General features: G+C 42.5%; 1 protein-coding gene and 1 pseudogene across 1 annotated transcript; both read left to right on the top strand.

Annotated features, from left to right (window-relative positions):
• Positions 1–1,276: 1,276 nt before the first annotated feature.
• On the top strand, positions 1,277–17,912 carry LOC139540715 (leucine-rich repeat-containing protein 15-like). Its single transcript, XM_071344622.1, has 2 exons — positions 1,277–1,557; positions 11,706–17,912. The coding sequence occupies exon 2, from the start codon at positions 11,714–11,716 to the stop codon at positions 13,433–13,435; it is 1,722 nt and encodes a 573-aa protein (XP_071200723.1). The 5' UTR covers positions 1,277–1,557; positions 11,706–11,713; the 3' UTR covers positions 13,436–17,912.
• A 5,505-nt stretch (positions 17,913–23,417) lies between these two features.
• Positions 23,418–24,237, top strand: LOC139541740 (leucine-rich repeat-containing protein 15-like; annotated as a pseudogene).
• Positions 24,238–24,500: the final 263 nt, after the last annotated feature.

Below are 24,500 nucleotides of genomic sequence, written 5' to 3'. Positions count from 1 at the left end.
CACACTCGAATAGTTCACATCTAACACAGGACAGGAAACAGCAACACTGGGTTTTTACCCATAGTCTTTACCCATAGTCATAAGTCACGAGGACTGTGCCTTAAAAACAGCCATCATGGGTTAGGGTCCGAGTTTGATTCGTCAGAATACTTTCAGTGAATAGAAGTCATTGTACACTGGCCAATCCAAACATTTCAATTCACAAAAGGGTATCCCCCCAAAATTGTCTGTGCACAGCATTTTAGCAGTAGCCAAAATTAGGCTAGCACTAATGATAATGTATCAGGACCTACACAAACGTCTGTCTGTGTAAACCTTGCCCAACCCATTACCTACATAAGTTGGCCTATTGCTCTTCTTGACTAATACAACTTCCCTGCAAAAACACCCTGTACAAAAGACAAGGACCCGCCCTTTATTTTGCATGTTCCTTAATGGTAATCAGCTACATCTGTATTTTGACCACGCTGGTCACATTAAGTACATGTTCTCGCTGCTGCTGGGCTGAGATATACGTTAACTCCACCCATGCTATCTTGTTTAGGGTGTAGGGGGGGTATCCGTGCCCTTGGTCTGCGTAGGAGTCGTAAAACAGACGGATTTCCCTTTTACAGCAACAGAGAGGAATGTTAATCCGAATAATAAGTTAACGTACAACCTTTCTTTGGGTCTAATTGAGAGCAGATGATTGCCACTTTACCTGTACTGAGCTAAAATTGTTTTTCTGCAGAAGATTGAAGTTTCTTTGGAATCTTGGAATAGAAGCAGTGAATACCCCTGGCTCTCCATCATAAGTTAGTTATTATCTGAAAGGTTTGATCCCTAGTGCTGTATGCCTCTGAGCCATGCATGAGAACCCCAGCCCCTCCCCTTCCACCTCCATGATCAGGCTTTTGGTCATCAGCGCATTGGGCAGCCCCTCCACCACAACTGAAAGCCCACTGTCAGCATGTCAAAGCCTAAAACACACGCCGACTTACTCATGCACAACTACAAAGTCCCATGCACACACAGTATACCCCCCTTACACTAAATTCTCAACAATCGTATACACAAATACTGTTGATCAAAACACATCCCCCCACATGCATGCCACAATTCCACACATGGAGACATTCAAACAAGCTCAAAAGGCACAAACATTCACGCAAGTAGTCCCAAGCACACCCTCACACAAATCCAGTCCTTTTGCAGAAAGGGTGGGGCTTTCCCCTCACACAATCCCCCCACCATACTTCCCAAAAATGCGTGTGTATGTGAGAAAGAGAAGCAGACAGAGCAAAGACGGTGCAAGCAAGCTTCAGTACAAGCAAGCTTCAGTACATGACCTGAAAGTTTCAAGGGCACAGGGGGAACAGATTGATTGAGGATGATGAACGTGATGACAAAGAGCTGAACAATGTGAGGATGTGTGGTTCTGGAAGAAACTGGAATCTCGAATTAATTCATATCTGACATTTCTGAAGAGGGAGCACAGTGACAAGAGAGGATAAAAGATAGCAGACACTCCCCTCCAACTCATTTCTCCGTTCACTCAACTGCCAAGTACTGTACAAGGTAAGCTCCTCTCTACCAAATAGCCTACAGCATCTTGTTTTACAATAGTTAGCAGTGCACTGGTTGACCTGGAGATTCCTAATCGTATTTATTCTATTGAAATGGCTTTTTTGCTCATATGAGAAAGAGATTGGTCAAAACTGTAATTATTATTAAAACAAATTGTTATCAAGTGAGGTCGTCTACTTTATTGTGAAGTTTTAATTGTCCAAGCAAGACAAAAACTATACCGATTATAAAGTAGACGACTGTAGGAGCGTGGTTTTCTGAAACTATGATTTAACAGTATTATTTGGTCTTACTGTGTGCAAATTATGTGGGGAAGAACAGAAATGTGCTTTGAAGAGAGCTAAAACGCTCCTCTTTCAACCCTTAACCATTTTTGTTTCAGGATTCATTGCAAAAAAATCGTCTCATGTCATTTTATATTACCTTTGTGATATTGTTAGTCTATGCAACTCTCCCCATATACTCACCCTCTAATTTGCTGGATATATATTTTGTGACTGGCAAAGTGCTGATGTTTAAGTCCAGGAAATGGGGAGAGAGAAAAAAATCACAGCAATTAATGGTGAACTGGAAATGTTTTACGATGTAAAATGTTCCAGCCCAGTCCAGACTGTGGTTTGGTGAGACTGGGACTGATTATATCAGAGAGGAGACAGTTTAAATGTAAGCAGCCATTCAAATAGGGACCTTACGAATTTGTATTTTGCTGAGGAGTCAGAAGAGGCATGTTTGCCAATGGTGCTGTTCAGTCATATCGGCTATGTCTTCACTCCCAGCACTTAGAGGGGAACAGCGGTAGGATAACATTCAACTACAATTTCCTAAGAGGAAACATCTGAGCAAGTAACTATTCTGTAATTACAGTGCATTAGGAAAGTATTCAGACCCCTTGACTTTTTCCACATTTTGTTATGTTAGCCTAACATGGATTAAATCGTTTTTCCCCCCTCATCAAACTACACACAATCCCCAATAATGACAAAAAGGACGTTTTTTTTAACAAATTTGCAAAAACAACAAAAACTTAAATATTACATTTACATAAGAATTGAGACCCTTTACTCAGTACATTGTTGAAGCACCTTTGGCAATGATTACAGCCTCGAGTCTTAGGTATGACGCTACAAGCTCGGCACACCTGTATTTGGGGAGTTTCTCCCATTCTTCTCTGCAGATCCTCTCAAGCTCTGTCAGGTTGGATGGGGAGCGTCGCTGCATAGCTATTTTCAGGTCTCTCCAGAGGATATTCGATCGGGTTCAAGTCAGGGCCACTCAAGAACATTCAGAGACTTGTCCCACTCCTGCGTTGTGTTGGGTGTGTGCTTTGGGTTGTTGTCCTGTTGGAAGGTGAACCTTCGCCCCAGTCTGAGGTTCTGAGCTCTCTAGAGTGGTTTTTCATCAAGGATCTCTGTACTTTTCTCCGATCATCTTTCCCTAGATCCTGACTAGTCTCCCACTGAAAAACATACCCACAACATGATGCTGCCACCAGCATGCTTCCCCGTAGGGATGGTGCCAGGTTTCCTCCAGGTGTGACGCTTGGCATTCAGGCTAAAGAGTTCAATCTTGGATTCATCAGACAAGAGAATTTGCCTTTAGGCAAACTCCAAGCAGGATGTAATGTGCCTTTTACTAATGAGTGGCTTCTGTCTGGCCAATCTACCATAAAGGCCTGATTGGTGGAGTGCTGCAGAGATGGTTGTCCTTCTGGAAGGTTATCCCATCTCCACAGAGGAACTCTGGAGCTCGTTCAGAGTGACCATCGGGTTCTTGGTCACCTCCCTGACCAAGGCTCTTCTACCCGATTGCTCAGTTTGGCCAGGCAGCCAGCTCTAGGAAGAGTCTTAGAGTATGGAGGAGGCTACTATGTTCTTGGGGACCTTCAATGCTGCAGAAATATTTTGGTACCCTTCCCCAGATCTGTGCCTCGACACAATCCTGTCTCGGAGCTCTACGGACAATTCCTTCGACCTCCTGGCTTGGTTTTTGCTCTGACATGCACTGTCAACTGTGGGACCTTATATAGACAGGTGTGAGCCTTTCCATCTCATGTCTAATCAATTTAATTTACCACAGGTGGACTCCAATCAAGTTGTAGAAACATCTGGAAACAGGATGATCGATGGAAACAGGATGCACCTGAGCTCAATTTCAGGTCTCATAGCAAAGGGTCTGAATACTTATGTAAAAAACAAATATATAGATAGATAGATAGATAGATAGATAGATAGATAGATAGATAGATAGATAGATAGATAGATAGATAGATAGACTGTATATATACACACACACAGTTGAAATCGGAAGTTTACATACACCTGAGCCAAATACATTTAAACTCAGTTTTTCACAATTCCTGACATTTAATCCGAGTAAACATTCCCTGTCTTAGGTCAGTTAGGATCACCACTTTATTTTATGAATGTGAAATCTCATAATAATAGTAGATAGAATTATTTATTTCAGCTTTTATTTCTTTCTTTCATCACATTCCCAGTGGGTCAGACGTTTACATACACTCAATTAGTATTTCGTAGCGTTGCCTTTAAATTGTTTAACTTGGGTCAAACGTTTCGGGTAGCCTTCCACAAGCTGGGTGAATTTTGGCCCATTCCTCCTGACAGAGCTGGTGTAACTGAGTCAGATTTGTAGGCCTCCTTGCTCGCACATGCTTTTTCAGTTCTGCCCACAAGCTGTCTATAGGACTGATGTCAGGGCTTTGTGATGGCCACTCCAATACCTTGACTTTGTTGTCCTTAAGCAATTTGCCACAACTTTGGAAGTATGCTTGGGGTCATTGTCCATTTGGAAGACCCATTTGCAACCAAGCTTTAACTTCCTGACTGATGTCTTGAGATGCTGCTTCAATATATCCACATAATTTTCCTGCCTCATGATGCTACCTATTTTGTGAAGTGCACCAGTCCCTCCTGCAGCAAAGCACCCCCACAACATGATGCTGCCACCCCCGTGCTTCACGGTTGGGATGGTGTTCTTCGACTTGCAAGCCTCCCCCTTTTTCCTCCAAACATAACAATGGTTGTTATGGACAAACAGTTCTATTTTTGTTTCATCAGACCAGAGGACATTTCTCCAAAAAGTACAATCTTTGTCCCCATGTGCAGTTGAAAACCGTAGTCTGGATTTTTTTATGGCGGTTTTGGAGCCGTGGCTTCTTCCTTGCTGAGCGGCCTTTCAGGTTATGTCGATATAGGACTCGTTTTACTGTGGATATAGATATTATTGTACCTGTTTCCTCCAGCATCTTCACAAGGTCCTTTGCTGTTGTTCTGGGATTGATTTGCACTTTTCGCACCAAAGTACGTTCATCGCTAGGAGACAGAACGCGTCTCCTTCCTGAGCGGTATGACGGCTGCGTGGTCCTATGGTGTTTATACTTGCGTACTATTGTTTGTACAGATGAACATGGTACCTTCAGGCGTTTGGAAATTGCTCCCAAGGATGAACCAGACTTGTGGAGGTCTACAGTTTTTTATCTGAGGTCTTGGCTGATATCTTTTGATTTTCCCATGATGTCAAGCAAAGAGGCACTGAGTTTGAAGGTAGGCCTTGAAATACATCCACAGGTACACCTCCAATTGACTCAAATGATGTCAATTAGCTTATCAGAAGCTTCTAAAGCCATGACATAATTTTCTGGAATTTTCCAAGCTGTTTAAAGGCACAGTCAACTCAGTGTATGTAAATTTCTGACCCACTGGAATTGTGATACAGTGAATTATAAGTTAAATAATCTGTCTGTAAACAATTGTTGGAAAAATGTATTGTGTCATTCACAATGTAGATGTCCTAACCGACTTGCCAAAATGAAGTTTAACAAGAAATTTGTGGAGTGGTTGAAAAATGAGTAAGTGTATGTAAACTTCCGACTTCAACTGTACAGTATATATATATATATATATATATATATATATATATTACCAGTCAAAAGTTTGGACACACCTACTCATTCATGGTTTTTCTTTACTTTTACTATTTTCTACATTGTAGAATAATAGTGAAGACATCAAAATATATTTTATTTTTGAGATTCTTCAAAGTAGCCACCCTTTGCCTTGATGACAGCTTTGCACACTATTGGCATTCCCTCAACCAGCTTCATGAGGTAGTCACCTGGAATGCATTTCAATAAAAAGGGGTGCCTGGTTAAAAGGTCATTTGTGGAATTTCTTTCCTTCTCAACTCGTTTTTAGCCAATCAATTGTGTTCTGACATGGTAGGGGTGGTATACAGAAAATAGCCCTATTTGGTAAAATACCAATTCCATATTATGGCAAGAACAGCTTAAATAAGCAAAGAGAAACGACAGTCTATAATCTGCAGCTTTGAAAATTTGTTCATGTGCCAAAAAACCATCAAGCGCTATGATGAAACTGTCTCATGAGGATCGCCACAGGAAAGGAAGACCCAGAGTTACCTCCGCTGCAGAGGATACGTTCAGTAGAGTTAAATTTACCTCAGATTGCAGCCCAAATTTGTTATCTATTTAACCTTTATTTAACTTGGCAAGTTAGTTAAGAACAAATTCTTATTTACAATGACGGCCTACCAAAAGGCAAAAGGCCTCCTGCGGGGACGGGGGCCTGGGATTAAAAATAAAAAAATACAATATAAATATAGGACAAAACACACATCACAACAAGAGAGACAAAACACTATATAAAGAGAGACCGATGACAACACAGCATGGTAGCAACACAACATAACAACAACATGGTAGCAACACAACATGGTAGCAGCACAAAACATGGCACAAACATTATTGGGCACAGACAACAGCACAAAAGGCAAGAAGGTAGAGACAACAATGAATCACAAAGCAGCCACAACTGTAAGTAAGAGTGTCCATGATTGAGTCTTTGAATGAAGAAATAAATGCTTCACAGAGTTCATCAACTGTTCAGAGGAGACTGCATGAATCAGGCCTTCATGGTTGAATTGCTACAAAGAAACCCCTACAGAAGGACACCAATAAGAAGAAGAGACTTGCTTGAGCCAAGAAACACGAGCAATGGACATTAGACCAGTGGAAATCTGTCCTTTGGTCTGATGAGTCCAAATGAGAGGTTTTTGGTTCCAACCACCGTATCTTTGTGAGACAGAGAAGGTGAACGGATGATCTCCGCATGTGTAGTTCCCACCATGAAGCATGGAGGAGGAGGTGTTATGGTGTGGGGGTGCTTTGCTGGTGACACTGTTGGTGATTCATTTAGAATTCAAGGCACACTTAACCAGCATGGCTACCACAGCATTCTGCAGCCATACGCCATCCCATCTGATTTACGCTTAGTGGAACTATCATTTGTTTTTCAACAGGACAATGACCCAACACACCTCCAGGCTATGTAAGGGTTATTTGACCAAGAAGGAGAGTGATGGAGTGCTGCATCAGATGACCTGGCCTCCGCAATCACCCAACCTCAACCCAATTGAGATGGTTTGGGATGAGTTGGACCGCAGAGTGAAGGAAAAGCAGCCAACAAGTGCCTATGTGGGAACTCCTGCAAGACTGTTGGAAAAGAATTCCAGGTGAAGCTGGTTGAAAGAATGCCAAGAGTGTGCAAAGTTGTCATCAAGGCAAAAAGGTGGCTACTTTGAAGAATCTCAAATATTTTATGATTTGTTTAACCCTTTTTTGGTTACTACATGATTCCATATGTGTTATTTCATAGTTTTGATGTCTTCACTATTATTCTTTAATGTGGAAAATAGTAAAAATAAAGAAAAACCCTTGAATGAGTAAGTGTCTGAACTTTTGACTGGTACTGTATATTTGCAGAAATTTCTAAAAACCTGTTTTCGCTTTGTCATTATGGAGTACTGTGTGTAGATTGATGAGAGGGGAAAAAATATTTTAGAATAAGGCTGTAACATAACAAAATGTGGAAAAAGTCAAGGGGTCTGAATACTTTCCAAAAGCACTATATACTGCTGCTATAGTCAATACGGACCTATTTGGACTACCAATAACATTTTAAATGCGGTGGTTGTCATGTATCCACAGGGGAAGCAGCGTGTTGCACACACACCCACAGGTTGCTATGGTTATGACGAGCAACATGCAACCTAACACAAGAATCATTCAAACCTAATCCAAATGGTATGATACCAATATTTTGATAAGAAACAGGAAATAGGCTATGTTATTTCTACTTTATAGAGAGAAACTCAAAGCAAATAGGCTACATACTGACCGAACACAAAATCTATTGAAATGGGTAACATCTGGGAAACTCCAGGAACGGTTTTATGTTCCTTCTTCTTTGATGTAAAAATAAAACCCAATTCCTCTGTGGCTGTGTTCAATGGAAGGACAAACACGCTGGTCTTTGAAACACTCCATCTGCACTTTAAAATCACATTCCGCTGCCATTTGACTTCAATAATGGACCAGGGTCTATATGGAGAGGGAACCAAACCGACAATAATATTCGCAGAGCTTTGTATATGCTGCTTCCTCTGCCATTACAAACAGTCCAAACAGTCCACAGCCCCAGAATGCTGCAGTCGCCCTGTATGCTAATGCTGTGGCTATCCTCTGCCTAGAACACTTGTGGTGGTGAATTAAGCCACACTTAAAAGTATTATATTTTATGTGGAATTTTGCACTTCTTATACTGCTACTTTGAAACTTTGCTTCAATTACTACACTCTTGCAGTGCCTTCGGGAAGTATTCACGCCTCTTGACTTATTCAACATTTTGTTGTTACAGCCTGAATTCAAAATGGATAAAAAAATATAAAAAATTCTCACCCATCTACACACAATACCCCATAATGACAAAGTGAACATTTTGTTTTTATACGTTTTAGCTAACTTATTGAAAATTAAATACTCCACATGACCAAAAGTATGTGGACACCTGCTCGTCGAACATCTCATTCCATAATCATGGGCATTAATAGGGAGTTGGTCCCCCTTTGCTGCGATAACAGCCTCCACGCTTCTGGGAAGGCCTTCCACTAGATGTTGGAACATTGCTGCGGGGACTTGTTTCCATTCAGCCACAAGAGCATTAGTGAGGTCGGGTACTGTTGTTGCGTTATTAGGTCTGCCTCGCAGTCGCCGTTCCAGTGAATCCCAAAGGTGTTCGATGGGGTTGAGGCCAGGGCTCTGTGCAGGCAAGTCAAGTTCTTCCACATCGATCTCGACAAATCATTTCTGTATGGACCTCGCTTTGTGCACAGGGGCATTGTCATGCTGAAACAGGAAAGAGCCTTCCCCAAACTTCTTGCCACAAAGTTAGAAGTACAGAATCGTCTAGAATGTCATTGTCTGCTGTAGCGTTAAGATTTCCCTTCACTGGAACTAAGGCGCCTAGTCCGAACTATGAAAAACAGCCCCAGACCATTATTCCTCATCCACCAAACTTCACAGTTGCCACTATGCATTTGGGCAGGTAGCGTTCTCCTGGCATCTGCCACACCCAGATTCGTCCGTCGGACTGCCAGATGGTGAAGTGTGATTCATCACCCCAGAGAACGCGTTTTCACTGCTCCATAGTCCAATGGCGGCAAGCTTTACACCACTCCAGCCGATGCTTGGCTTTGCGCATGGTGATCTTAGGCTTGTGTGCGGCTGTTCGGCCATGGAAACCCATTTCATGAAGCTCCCAACAAACAGTTCTTGTGCTGACGCTGCTTCCAGAGGCAGTTTGGAATTTGAGTGTCGCAACTGTGGACAGACAATTTTTACGTGCTACGCGCTTCAGCACTCAGAGGTTGCCGTTCTTTGAGCAAATTCGTGGCTGAGCTGTTGTTGCTCCTAGACATTTCCATTTCACAATAACAGCACTTACCGTTGACCGGAGCAGCTATAGCAGGGCAGAAATTTGACTAACTTACTAGTTGCAAAGCTGGCATCCTATGACGATGCCTCATTGAAAGTCACTGAGCACTTCAGTAAGGCCATTCTACAGCCAATGTTTGTCTACGGAGATCGCGTGGCTGTGTGATTTTATACACCTGTCAGCAAGGGGTGTGGCTGAAATAGCCTAATCCACTAATTTGAAGGGGTGTCCACATACTTTTGTTTATATAGTGTATCGAATTTACATAAATATTCACGCCACTGAGTCAATATATGACTCACAGTGGTTACAGCTGTGAGTCTTTTTGGGTAAGTCTCTAAGAGCTATGCACACCTAGAATGTACAATATTTGCACATTATTCTTAAAAAAAAAATCAAGCTCTGTCAAGTTGGTTGTTGATTATTACATAGACAGAGTTGTTCTTATCATGTCCAATCAATTGAATTTACCACAGGTGGACTCCAATCAAGTGATCAATGGAAATAGGATGCACCTGAGCTCCATTTTGAAATCTCATAGCAAAGGGTCTTAAGTAAATAAGGTATTTCTGTTTGGTATTTTTATTCTTTTTGCCCAAAATTCTAAAAACCTGTTTTCGCTTTGTCATGGCTGAGATTTAAAATAAAAAAATTAAAAAATTGAATAAGGCTGTAATGTAACAAAATGTGGAAAAAGTTAAGGGGTCTGAATACTTTCTGAAGGCACTGTATACTGTAATTGTATATGACGGTTACAGAGATGATGTAGTCATTCAAAAATATTGCACACAAAGAGAGTCCATGCAACTTATTATGTGATTTGTTAAACACATTTTTACTCATGAACTTATTTAGTCTTGCCATAACAAAGGAGTTGAATACTTATTGACTCAAGACATTTCAGCTTTTTATTATTAATTAATTTGTAAACATTTCTAAAACTATAATTCCACTTTGACATTATGGGGTATTGTGTGTAGGCCAGTGACACAAAATCTCAATTTAATCCATTTTAAATTCATGCTGTAACACAACAAAATGTGGAAAAAGTCAAGGGGTGTGAATACTTTCTGAAGGCACTGTAGAAAAAAAGAGTTTCAAAAGGGTTCTGCAGCTGTCCCCATTGGATAACTGTTTTTGGTTCCAGGGAAAACTATTATTGATTCCATGTAGAACCCTCTGTGGAAAGGCTTCTATGTGGAACCCAAAATGGTTCTACCTGGAACCAAAAGGGGTTCTTAAAAGGGTTATCTTATGGGGACAGCCGAAGAAGCCTTTTTGGTTCTAGATAGCACCTTTTTTTGTAAGAGAGTAACATGTCACAAGTGCACAGGTTTTCCCTCACAATACTTGGTTATTTCACCTTCCTTCAGCTTACTTGAAGTATTTACTGTGCGTAGCTCTGGATAGGAGTGTTTGCTAAACAGACAAAAAAATATTTGTAAAAAATGTAGGCCCTAGCCTTCCATGCCAGACCTTTAAGCTGGTGTTAGGCTGGTGAACTAGTATGTCTGTTCAGATGGTACTGAGTGTAGGAATAATTTGGTAAGAATGTCGGGTGAGAAATTTGTCTTTCTAAATGTAGACTCTGGGAATTTCCTAGATATAATAGCCTAGCCATTGTGGATCCAATCAAAGAAAAAAATCTCATGAAAACCAAAACATCACATTCTGGCAGTATTTTCGGTTTACCCTCATTTGAACAGAAAGTTGTTAATTTTTGCTACTATTAAGTTAACAGTCCCATTAAGCCATTAACTTAACGATTAAGTACTATTACGTCAACAGATGGACTGATTCCAGTACTTAAACGGGAGATGCTAAATGTAGCCCATTTAATGGTCTATTTAGCTCGCACCCTCCCATGCGTGTTATATCCACATGATCCCAATTTAACAAGACCCAATTTAAAGAATTGATGATGCAGCCGTATTTGTCTAATACATTTTTTAACCATTTAATGGTCTATTTAGCTCGCACCCTCCCATGCGTGTTATATCCACATGATCGCAATTTAACAAGACCCAATTTAAAGAATTTATGATGCAGCCGTATTTGTCTAATACATTTTTTAACCTCACTTGAATTTTATTTATTAGGTCTTATTTTAATGTGGATTTTTTTATTCAGTGTCGCACATATTGCTTTATAAACTTGACATGTTGTTTGGGTGTGCATGGCATCAAATAAAGCTACCCACTGGGCACAGATGTGAATTCAACGTCTACTCCAGGTTGGTTTAATGTCATTTCATTGAAATGACGTGGAAACCATGTTGATTCAACCAGTTTGTGCCCAGTGGGTAACCACTCTTTTGATCTTTTCTAGGAGCATCAATGGACCTGCCAATCGACCTCCTCATCTTTCTCCTCCTCCTTGCCATCAATGGAGTTCTTGGAGCGTGCCCAGATGGATGCCAGTGCAAAGACAACAAAATCCTTTGCCATGGCAGGTCAATCACAGAGTTTCCCTCCTCAGTGCCCGGTTCCACTACCACCTTCTACATCTCCAACACCAACATCACCGCTCTCAAACCTGATGACTTGGCTGGTTTTGCCGAGGCCCTTGGCATCTTTGTGGTCAAAGACACTGGGATCAGAGAAGTATTCCCTGGCACCTTTGACCTCACCCATAACTTGGGTGCCCTGGGCTTCACAGGCACTGAGCTGAATGACCTGCCTGAGGCCCTGTTTCTAAATCTGGTGAAGCTGGAATCTCTGACTCTGAGCGGCAACAAGCTCCTGGTGCTTCGCCCCGCCTGGCTTTACTCCCTCGCTGCTCTGAGGACCCTGGACTTCAGCAAGAACCTCATCACGTCTGTACCAGAGAAGGCCTTTCGCTCTGTCACTCAGCTGGAGCATCTCACCCTGGCCAGGAACGGCATCAACCAACTCTACAGGGACACCTTCAGGGGCCTGAGCAAGATCAAATCCCTGCGTCTGAACCGGAACGCTCTTAGGGCGATCCCTGCTGGAGCGTTTGATGACCTGGTAAGCCTGGAGGAGCTCTCTCTGCAGGATAATGCCATCACTCATCTCCCCGCTAACCTGTTCTCCCAGCTGCAGAGGCTAAAGAAGCTTTATCTCTCCAGCAACCGGCTAACTTCCCTCCCAGAGGGGATTCTCCTCAACCTCCCTAACCTGGCCCAGATCTCCCTGTATGAGAACGAGCTCCAGAGTTTGTCCCCAGGAGTGTTCGGCCCCATGGCCGTGAGGGAGCTGTGGCTGTATGACAACCGGCTGACCCACCTGGAGGACCACACCTTCAGCAACCTGACCCAGCTGCGTCTGCTGGTACTGAGCCGGAACCAGATCAGCTCTGTGTCTCCCGGGGCCTTCAGTGGGCTGGCAGAGCTGGGGGAAGTGTCCCTACACACCAACCTCCTCACCAGCCTGCAGGAAGGCACCTTCCAGGGGCTGCATAAGCTGGTAAACATCTCCCTGGAGCACAATTACATCCACTCCCTTCCTGCCAGGCTTCTCCAGGGCCACTCCCACCTTGGCCAGCTGGACCTCCACAACAACTCCCTCCTCAACCTGCCCTCAGAGCTCCTCAGCACCCTCACGGTGGCCAATGAGGTGCTGCTCGCTGAAAATCCCTGGAAGTGTGACCAGGACATCGTGCCACTGCGGGACTGGCTGACACAGAACCCCACCAAGACTAACCTCAGTACTGTGGTGTGCCTCACGCCCTCTGTCTTAAGCGGTGACAGCATAGCCGAACTGACTGACGAGGAGCTGACGTTGTCCACTCCGACCGCCGTCCCTGACATCACCCCGACAGAGAAGAGGAGGAAGCCCCACACCCCAGCTCCCAAGAGGAGCACCCCCTCCCCTGCTGCAGAGGCCACGCCCACGCCCACCCAGGAGCAGGGGGAGGACACCAGCAGTGGGCAGGGGAATGGAGAGGGTGTGTCCAGGAACACGCAGATCATTATCATCGCGGTGGTCTGCACCGCCATCATCACCAGTCTCATTGTCTGCTGCGTCTGCTGGAGGAGGAACAACAGAGGCAGCCGCAACCTTGGCCGCAGGAACAAAAACAACTCGGTCATCTAGACTGGCCCAGAGACCTGAGCACCACATAGGAGGTGTACTGTACTGTTATGCTGAGCACGCGAGAGCAAACATCCTGATGCAGTTGTTCCCAAACATCTTAGCACAGGAACCCGTCATTACTCTATCATGTCTCTTCAAGAACTCATGACCAAGGACAGACTAGCTGGGGCCTGATCCTTGGGGAACTCTACTTCGATCGAATAAGTTGTTCTGATTGGGATCCCATAATATTATAGTTAAGCCATTTTGCAAGTCCCTCTTCAGCAAGCTTTCGGAGGTTTGAACAATATCTTGCACAAATAACCAAAAAGAACATCTCATAAACCAACACCTGGAATAATCATAATCATAATCATCTGGAAATTGCATGGATGGTACGCACAAAATGCCATTCATCTTTTTTTCGATACTGGTAAAAAAGTTGAACATATACAATTGAAGTCGGAAGTAACCATACACGTGGGTTGGAGTCATTAAAACTCGTTTTTCAACCACTCCACAAATTTCTGGTCAACAAACTATAGTTTTGGCAAGTCGGTTAGGACATCTATCACAATTCCAGTGGGTCAGAAGTTTACATACACTAAGTTTACTGTGCCTTTACAGTTCGGAAAATTCCAGAAAATCATGTTATGGCTTTAGAAGCTTCTGATAGGCTAATTGACATCATTTGAGTCAATTGGAGGTGTACCTGTGGATGTATTTCAAGGCCTACCTTCAAACTCAGTGCCTCTTTGCTCGACATCATGGGGAAATCAAAAGAAATCAGCCAAGATCTCAGAAAAAAAATTGTAGACCTCCACAAGTCTGGTTCATCCTTGGGAGCAATTTCCAAATACCTGAAGGTACCATGTTCATCTGTACAAACAATAGTACGCAAGTATAAACACCATGGGACCACGCAGCCATCATACCGCTCAGAAAGGAGACGAGTTGTGTCTCCTAGAGATGAACGTACTTCGGTGTGAAAAGTGCAAATCAATCCCAGAACAATAGCAAAGGACCCTGTGAAGATGCGTGGATAAAGGTACAAAAGTATCTTTATCCACAGTAAAACGAGTCCTATATCGACATAACCTGAAAGGCCGTTCAGCAAGGAAGCCGCCATTAAAAAAAGCCAGACTACGGTTTGCAAATGCACATGGGGACAAAGATCGTACTTTTTGGAGAAATGTCCTCTGGTCTGATGAAACAAAAATAGAACTGTTTGGCCATAATGACCATTGTAATGTTTGGAGGAAAAAGGGGGAGGCTTGCAAGTCGAAGAACACCATCCCAACCGTGAAGCACGGGGATGGCAGCATCATGTTGTGTGGGTGCTTTGCTGCAGGAGGGACTGGTGCACTTCACAAAATAGATGGCATCATGAGGCAGGAAAATTATGTGGATATATTGAAGCAACATCTCAAGACATCAGTCAGGAAGTTAAATCTTGGTCGCAAATGGGTCTTTCAAATGGACAATGACCCCAAGCATACTTCCAAAGTTGTGGCAAAATGGCTTAAGGACAACAACGTCAAGGTATTGGAGTGGCCATCACAAAGCCCTGACCTCGATCCTATAGAAAGCTTGTGGGCAGAACTGAAAAAGTGTGTGCGAGCAAGCCTGACTCAGTTACATCAGCTCTGTCAGGAGGAATGGGCCAAAATTCACCCAACTTATTGAGGGAAGCTTGTAGAAGGCTACCCGAAACGTTTGACCCAAGTTAAACAATTTAATGGCTATGCTACCAAATACTAATTGAGTGTATGTAAACTTCTGACCCACTGGGAATGTGGTGAAATAAATAAAAGCTGAAATAAATCCTTCTCTCTACTATTATTCTGACATTTCACATTCTTAAAATAAAGTGCTGATCCTAACTGACCTAAAACAGGGAATTTTTGCTAGGATTAAATATCAGGAATTGTGAAAAACTGAGTTGAAATGTATTTGGCTAAGGTGCATGTAAACTTCCGACTTCAACTGTATACTGAACAAATGTAATGTTCAGCATAGTCTTATCACACACCTGCTGTTTTTTTTAGAAGCTCTTTTTTATGATTTACTGACTGGAATTAGGCTACTTCCTGTGTCATTTTTCTATAGTGTAATCAGTAGATAAAGAATGGTTTAATCTACTTGCAAATGATTATGCTCCACACACAAATGAAGTAAAATGACTGACTGTAAAATTAAATAAATACACTACATAGTAGTGATATTCTGAAATGCTCAAGAGACAAGTGTTCATTGTGTGACACTGTGTGATTAAAGAGTTATTATCCTTCCACAACACCGTGTTGAACTGATGTGGGGGGATTTTCCCGTCTTCTTCAGCCCATTGTATTTGGTCCAGTTGTGTACCAAAAACACTTGTTCCTCGGGTAAACATTGAAGTTTTAAGCCTGGCTATTTGAATGAGAAGTTATCACACTAGTCAAATTTGGTATGCACTCTGAGTAGGCTGCACAAAAAAAAGATTGATGATCATGTTTATGCCAATGGTTTGTGATGGGGTTGGGAGGGTATCAGATGAAAAACTCTGCCATGACCTTGGCACCCAGTGTTTGTGTGTGGGGGAGATTCGGACTTTATCCTTGGTACATTCCATGTGTCTAACGCAGATTGATGGTATAGGCCTACTCTTCGCATTGAAATGTAAACCCCCCATCTGACTGAACACACTTAACAAGATAGAGAATAGATAGAGTTTTGTTGATGCTGAGAATGGAATGTATATGTTTTTAAATAACATTCTTAGAACATTACTAAAGTTTTCTTGTGTTTTTTTTGTCGAACAATTTCTTTACGTTCTGAGAACGGAATGAATGTTTTAAACACAATTCTTAGAACGTCACTAAACTTTTATTGTGGGTTTTATGGAAAGCTTTCTTTAAAACCCTTTACACTCGTGGGAATTGGCCTAAATGGATAGGGATAAATTGAAATGTTTCTTACAGAAGAAACATGAAAAGCATTGAGGAACTAGAGCAAGCAGACTTGTAGCTGTTTGGTTTGGAACACAGCCCTGCATCCCCGCCATCACACAATCCAAAAATGGTCCATTATAAATCGCAATCTGGGTCAGGTTGGCATCATTTGAAAGCTTGTTCTATTGCCAACTAGCTAAGTTATAAAATACAATATTACAGTGTTAGTCTTTCACAATGCAATTTGGGGAAACAGATCCTAATTTTGGTGCGCAAAGAAAGGAGTCATGAGTGCAGTGTTGTAGTACTCGGGAACGGTTTGCGGACTTACAAAAAAAGATTGCTGTTTTGAAAAGGTGCAGTAACTGCAGTCAACGGTGGTATTTTGGATGCAACCAGAGCATCCTGACTGGTTGCATCACTGCCTGGTATGGCAACTGCTTGGCCTCCGACCGCAAGGCACTACAGAGGGTAGTGCGTATGGCTCAGTACATCACTGGGGCCAAGCTTCCTGCCATCCAGGACCTCTATACCAGGCGGTGTCAGAGGAAGGCCCTGCTACTCTGTTATTATCTATGCATACTCACTTTAATAACTCTACCTACATGTACATATTACCTCAACTAACCGGTACCCCCAGAGACCAGCAAAGAAAAATCCTGATTGGATATGTTTTTCGCTTCAGTATTAACCCTTTCCAACGAAAACTGAAGAGATTAAATCGGAACGTCATTGAAAATAATAATATAATTATAATTATTTTAGATATCTTTAGCCCTTCTCTGAATGCGTAGAAGGCCCATTGTTCTCCACTGTGTTTGGGTTAGTAATAATTTGTAGTGTCTCTATTTTACCCCAGCATGCATTTTGTCACTATTCTGAATGTCTTAAGAATCCATATGTTATTCTGAAATATGAACACAGAAATACTGGACATTGTGAACTCTTATTATGGTGGTTAGTTGACAAAATGACAATCATGGTCTTGACTCGGTCTCGGACCTCTTGTCCCCCTCCTGGTCTCGGTCTTGACTCGGTCTCGCACCCCCTTCCAGTCTTGGTCTAAACTCAGACTTGATTTGGTCTTGAATCGGTCTCGCTTTAGGTGGTATCGAACACAACACTGCATGTGTCACGCCTGCTCCCGCTCTCCCCAGCATTACGCACTCCTGCCACCATCGTTACGAACACCTGCCTTCCCCCGTCACGCGCAACAGCGATTATTGGACTCACCTGGACTCAATCACCTCTGTCATTACCTCCCCTATATCGGTCTGTTCCCCCGCTCTGTTCCTGGCTTCAGCATTGATTGGCATATGTCCTTGTAAACCCGTGTGCTGACGCTGTTCCTGTCTTGTTCCATGTCTGTTCCTGATTAAATGTTTGACTCACCGTACCTGCTTCTCTACTGCAGCATCGGTCCTTACACCATGAGTGCATTCAGGTGCGTGTGGCGTGGCACATTTTCTTCACAGTAGACAAACATAGGCTCATTCTGTTCATAGTAACCCAGGGTATAACGCCATGTCATCTTGTAACTGGACATTAAACATAGTGATCATAAACATTGGTGTTTGGCTTGCTTGTATGACATCAAAACAGTATTTATTATAATCCTCAATGTCTCATATTTCAAAATACATAGAGTCCTCTTAAATTACAGCAATATCCTCACTTAGTCAATAAAACATTTGCAAAGTGGTCCAATTAGTGGGAGTGATGGGGGCAACTTCTTATCACTATGAAGCCCAGGGCCTAAGGTCTGATATAGCCAGTGTGCGAATTACGAGGGAGCAGGGTGGACTCCGCTCCTCTGAATGGGATATTGGCTCCCCTAAATGCAACAAGTCAAACTTTGGGGGGGTTGTCTACATAATAATATTTTAACCATTATCCATTTTTTTTTTAATGCCGTGGTAAATATGTTTTACAGTAGTAAATATGAAAATAAAAGCTTCCAAATTAAATGAACACCCCCACCTCTCTGTCATGATAATAGGTCTACATACTATACTTTTTGAAGTGATTTGTTTGACAATCAGATGAAAGCATCATGACTGGTTGTATTCATGCCACATTCAAAGGTCATTCATCTTTACTGTTAAATGAAGTCTTTATTATTAGGCCCATAAACAATTTTATTTCACGAAAGTCACGGAGTAATTTGCACTCTGTATATAGCATGTTACTGTACAGCCACTGCGTTACAATTTAAGCATTTATCAGTGCCCAAATCTGCCACTCTCAACCCATATACGTTTGACCAAAGAGTCAAAATTTCAGTCAAAATCTACTGGATTCAGTTAACGCAGTGTCCCACATTTGATTGCACCTGTAGTACTTTGGAGGGTAAGAGAGGTGCAGAGTGGTGCTACTAAGTGGTGATGAAGGACACATGAGGCTAAATTCAAACAGACAAGATACAGGCCGTAAACAATTAAACCAACAACACAATTATACACAATTGCAAAAGGATGGACTTAGACTCTTTTTAGTTTGAGGTGTAGGGGCTTTAAATCTTGAAAAATACACATTTGGGGTTTTCTTTCAAATGAAGCGTTGAAGCTCTCAGTGAACTTTCTGCAGGTCAAGACATCGCCACCTAAAGGCTACTTTCCCAAATAAATGAAACAAACTCTACTACTACATAAACCTGCTAGTTCATGAAGAAAATATGTCAATTCATCATTATTCATTCTCTGAACCAATCTGCTACACTTAGAGAGGAATAATGTCCCCTGCTGCATGTGACCTTCTGGAGCGGTACCATACAAAATGGAGCATTGTTTAGATCAGACCAGTGACCTTTGACACAGTGCTACTGTATTCCGCATCTCATAGTGCGTTCTGGAACTCACTGAATCACTGACCATGGCATAACCAACCAAAGAACGCATACACATTTCAACTGGAAGTTAACATGACAAAACAGAAACCATATATACTGTAATTGAACCTACTGTATATGGACACATACTGTGTAGTAGCCTAATTGATTATTAGAAAATAAGAATAAAGAACACAGTACTAAAGCATACATAACACCACTGCCATTAGATTCAGAGTTCTAGTATAGCCCCCAATGTGTGATCTATGGGCTCACAGCTCTGTTCCTTCTTATCTCTGACAGCAGAGGGTTCTCTAGCCACGCCCCATGTTGCCTCCGGTAGGCACCTAGCGCACTGGTAGCCTGCTGTGGGAGTTCAATCAAAGATAGGCGAGATCAGGTGAGAGCATTCCAGCCAATGAGAGGGCAGATACGTGTGTGAACAACAGGCCCAACGCCGACGTAAAGTTGCTTTATTCAAAAGTTGCCAAAATGCCACGTACATCCACTTACATCAGTGCATTCGTAAAGACCGAACCATTACGAAATTTCTATTCGATCAAATAAGCCTCATGTAACAAATTAGCAATTACATTTTATGTTGACGAAATTTGTCACTCTCATTGACCTCCATACAAAAATATATATATACACTCCCGGTCAAAAGTTTTGGAACACCTACTCATTCAAGGGTTTGTCTTTATTTTTACTATTTCTTAATTGTAGACATCAAAGCTATGAAATAACACATATGGAATCATGTAGTAACCAAAAAAGTGTTCAACAAATCCAAATATATTTTATATTTGAGATTCTTCAAATAGCCACCCTTTGCCTTGATGACAGCTTTGCACACTCTTTGCATTCTCTCAACCATCTTCATAAGGAATGCTTTTCCAACAGTCTTGAAGGAGTTCCCACATATGCTGAGCACTTGTTGGCTGCTTTCCTTCACTCTGCGATCCGACTCATCTCAAACCATCTCAATTTGGTTGAGGTCAGGGGATTGTGGAGGCCAGGTCATCTGATGCAGCACTCCATCACTCTCCTACTTGGTTAAATAGCCCTTACACAGCCTGGAGGTGTGTTTTGGGTCATTGTCCTGTTGAAAAACACATGATAGTCCCACTAAGCCCGAACCAGATGGGATGGTGTATTGCTGCAGAATGCTGTGGTAGCCATGCTGGTTAAGTGTGCCTTGGATTCTAAATGAATCACAGACAGTGTCACCAGCAAAGCACCCCCACACCATAACACCTCCTCCTCCATGTTTTACGGTGGGAAATACACAGGCGGAGATCATCCATTCACCCACACCGCGTCTCACAAAGACACGGCGGCTGGAACCAAAAATCTCCAATTTGGACTCCAGACCAAAGAACAAATTTCCACCAGTCTAATGTCCATTGAGATCAGGTGCAGCAGGTAGCGGCAGGTAGCCTAGTGGTTAGAGGGTTGGACTTCAAGATCAAATCCCCGAGCTGACAAGGTTAAAAAAATAGAAGAATATTTAATAAAAAAATCTGTCGTTCTGCCCCTGAACAAGGCAGTAATAATAAATAAGAATATGTTCTTAACTGACTTGCCTAGTTAAATAAAGGTAAAATATATATATATTTTAATTCTCGTGTTTCTTAGCCCAAGCAAGTCTCTTCATCTCATTGGTGTCCTTTAGTAGTGTTTTCTTTGCAGCAATTCAAACATAAAGGCCTGATTCACACCGTCTCCTCTGAACAGTTGATGTTGAAATGTGTCTGTTACTCGAACTCTGTGAAGCATTTATTTGGGCTGCAAGTTCGGAGGCTGGTAACTCTAATGAACGTATCCTCTGCAGCAGAGGTAACTCTGGGTCTTCCATTCCTGTGACGGTCCTCATGAGATCCAGTTTCATCATAGCGCCTGATGGTTTTTGCGACTGTACTTGAAGAAACTTTCAAAGTTCTTGAAATGTTCCGTATTGACTGACCTTCATGTCATAAAGTGATGATGGACTGTTGTTTCTATTTGATTATTTGAGCTGTTCTTGCCATAATTTGGACTTCATCTTTTGCCAAGCAGTGCTATATTCGTGGACACTCCAATATTTGGCCAGAGTACAACCGACTGGCTACAAAACTAAGATGAACGAAATTCCACAAATGACCTTCAGAAGGCTCTCTCGTTAATTGAACTGCATTCCAGGTGATCGCCTCATGAAGCTGGTTGACAGAATGTCAAGAGTGAGCAAAGCTGTCATCAAGACACGGATGGCTATTTGAATAATCGCAGGCTTAGACTGTTTTTTGATTATGTTGGACGCGCATTTTGGTTACTACATGATTCCATATGCATTATTTAATGGCTCCAGTGTATCACTGTCGTTCTGCAATCTGAAAACAGTTAGAAAAACGCTTGAAGCGTTTTGACTGGCAGTGTATATACATTCGTGGACATATTTTGGCCAGAGTTAACCCTCTACAAAACTGTGCATTTGTCTGAATCAATCTACAACTGTTCTGAATCACCTATCACAGTTGTAATGCCAATATCAAAACGAAATCTTTCCGACTAAAAAGTTATATTACATGTGGGCGAGCAACTAAGTGATTTAGCATTACACTGCTCGAGTGTATACTGTCAGTTGCTCTGCTTAGCGCTTAGCGTTTTACTACAAGCATCCCTGTAGAGGTCTGTCATTCTTTATGCATCAGGTACAACTTCTGAACATGTCGAGTTAGACGGAATCTCAAAACAAAAACTTTCCATAAAAAGTTATATAATCACATTGTATGATTTTTAAGTAATTAATTTGCATTTTATTGCATGACATAAGTATTTGAGCACCTACCAACCAGTAAGAATTCCGGCTCTCACAGACCTGTTAGTTTTTCTTTAAGAAGCCCTCCTGTTCTCCACTCATTACCTGTATTAACTGCACCTGTTTGAACTCGTTACCTGTATAAAAGACACCTGTCCACACACTCAATCAAACAGACTCCAACCTCTCCACAATGGCCAAGACCAGAGAGCTGTGTAAGGACATCAGGGATAAATTGTAGACCTGTACAAGGCTGGGATGGGCTACAGGACAATAGCCAAGCAGCTTGGTGAGAAGGCAACAACTGTTGGCACAATTATTAGAAAATGGAAGAAGTTCAAGATGACGGTCAATCACCCTCGGTCTGGGGCTCCATGCAAGATCTCACCTCGTGGGGCATCAATGATCATGAGGAATGTGAGGGATCAGCCCAGAACTACACGGCAGGACCTGGTCAATGACCTGAAGAGAGCTGGGACCACAGTCTCAAAGAAAACCATTAGTAACACACTACGCCGTCATGGATTAAAATCCTGCAGCGCACGCAAGGTCCCCCTGCTCAAGCCAGCGCATGTCCAGGCCCGTCTGAAGTTTGCCAATGACCATCTGGATGATCCAGAGGAGGAATGGGAGAAGGTCATGTGGTCTGATGAGACAAAAATAGAGCTTTTTGCTCTAAACTCCACTCGCCGTGTTTGGAGGAATAGAAGGATGAGTACAACCCCAAGAACACCATCCCAACCGTGAAGCATGGAGGTGGAAACATCATTCTTTGGGGATGCTTTTCTGCAAAGGGGACAGGACGACTGCACCGTATTGAAGGGAGGATGGATGGGGCCATGTATCGCGAGATCTTGACCAACAACCTCCTTCCCTCAGTAAGAGCATTGAAGATGGGTCGTGGCTGGGTCTTCCAGCATGACAACGACCCGAAACACACAGCCAGGGCAACTAAGGAGTGGCTCCGTAAGAAGCATCTCAAGGTCCTGGAGTGGCCTAGCCAGTCTCCAGACCTGAACCCAATAGAAAATCTTTGGAGGGAGCCGAAAGTCCGTATTGCCCAGCGACAGCCCCGAAACCTGAAGGATCTGGAGAAGGTCTGTATGGAGGAGTGGGCCAAAATCCCTGCTGCAGTGTGTGCAAACCTGGTCAAGAACTACAGGAAACGTATGATCTCTGTAATTGCAAACTAAGGTTTCTGTACCAAATATTCAGTTCTGCTTTTCTGATGTATCAAATACTTATGTCATGCAATAAAATGCAAATTAATTACTTAAAAATCATACAATGTGATTTTCTGGATTTTTGTTTTAGATTCCTTCTCTCACAGTTGAAGTGTACCTATGATAAAAATTACAGACCTCTACATGCTTTGTAAGTAGGAAAACCTGCAAAATCGGCAGTGTATCAAATACTTGTTCTCCCCACTGTATATTTTCAGGAAAAATGGCTAGGGGGCACATAATCTGTCTTCTGCCTTTGCGGTTTGGGTGTTAGTCTCAGTCCTGTGAGAAGGAGACTGACTGCCCCAAAGAGAACCAGGATGTTGATGGCAAGGATGTATCACAGATCCCGGTAACTCTGAAAGCAGGTGCCACAGAGGTATTCTTTGTGGACAGTCAAATCACTGTCATCACAAAGGGGGCCTTCACCACCAACCCCCAGCTGGAATAGGAGGAGTTTGTAGTCTGGACATAGGATTGTTTGATGGCCATAAGAAACCGAGAGAACTCCAGTTACACATAAACGAGATTGACACCATCGAGGAGGGATGTTTGATGACCTTGAAAATCTTCAGATCCTCCATCTGGCCAAAAAACACCTACGTTCGGTGGCCTCTGCCCTGTTCTCAAAGCTGCACAAACTGCAGGTACTGAGACTCTATGACAACCAGTTGACCACCGTTCCGGACGGGATATTAGAAAGTCTATCTAAATATGAAGGAGATCACTCTACACGGTAACAATATCACCGCAATACCACCCAAATTGTTCCCGCATACATGTAAAGACAAATTAAACAAGATACTTTCGGGCAATAATCTTTTGACTGAACTGTCTCTGAGATGTTTGTGGGCTTTCCTCTGCTTAAAACATTGACACAACAGGAAAATAAACTTGCAAGTCTGCCTCCTGTCCTCTTTGGAGAGACGCCCAAACTGTCTGAGTTGAGACTCACTCAAAACAGTCTTACAAGACTTACACAGGGCGTATTGAGTCCTCTTAAAAAAACTCACAAAGCTAGATCTGTCTCTAATTTTTTTTGAACATGTCTGAAGCATCTTTCGAGAGCCTTGAGAAGCTAAAATAACTTAGGGAGTGAACGTTATTCATAATAAGTTACATGGAGAAAAGCAGCCATATCTGAAATGAAAATGGATGGCCCTACCTTCAGCAAAATATATTCAACCTAAACCCTCCCTGAACACTTGAAAAGAAAGTGACCCTCCCCTATACCTAAAATAATAACTCAAACATAAAGTGAATAGCAGAGAACATCCTTACCGTTTACCCTCACTTATTGGACAGA

Source organism: Salvelinus alpinus, chromosome 16, assembly GCF_045679555.1.
Source record: "Salvelinus alpinus chromosome 16, SLU_Salpinus.1, whole genome shotgun sequence".
NCBI lineage: Eukaryota > Metazoa > Chordata > Actinopteri > Salmoniformes > Salmonidae > Salvelinus > Salvelinus alpinus.
This window is presented reverse-complemented; position numbering and strand designations above follow the sequence as displayed.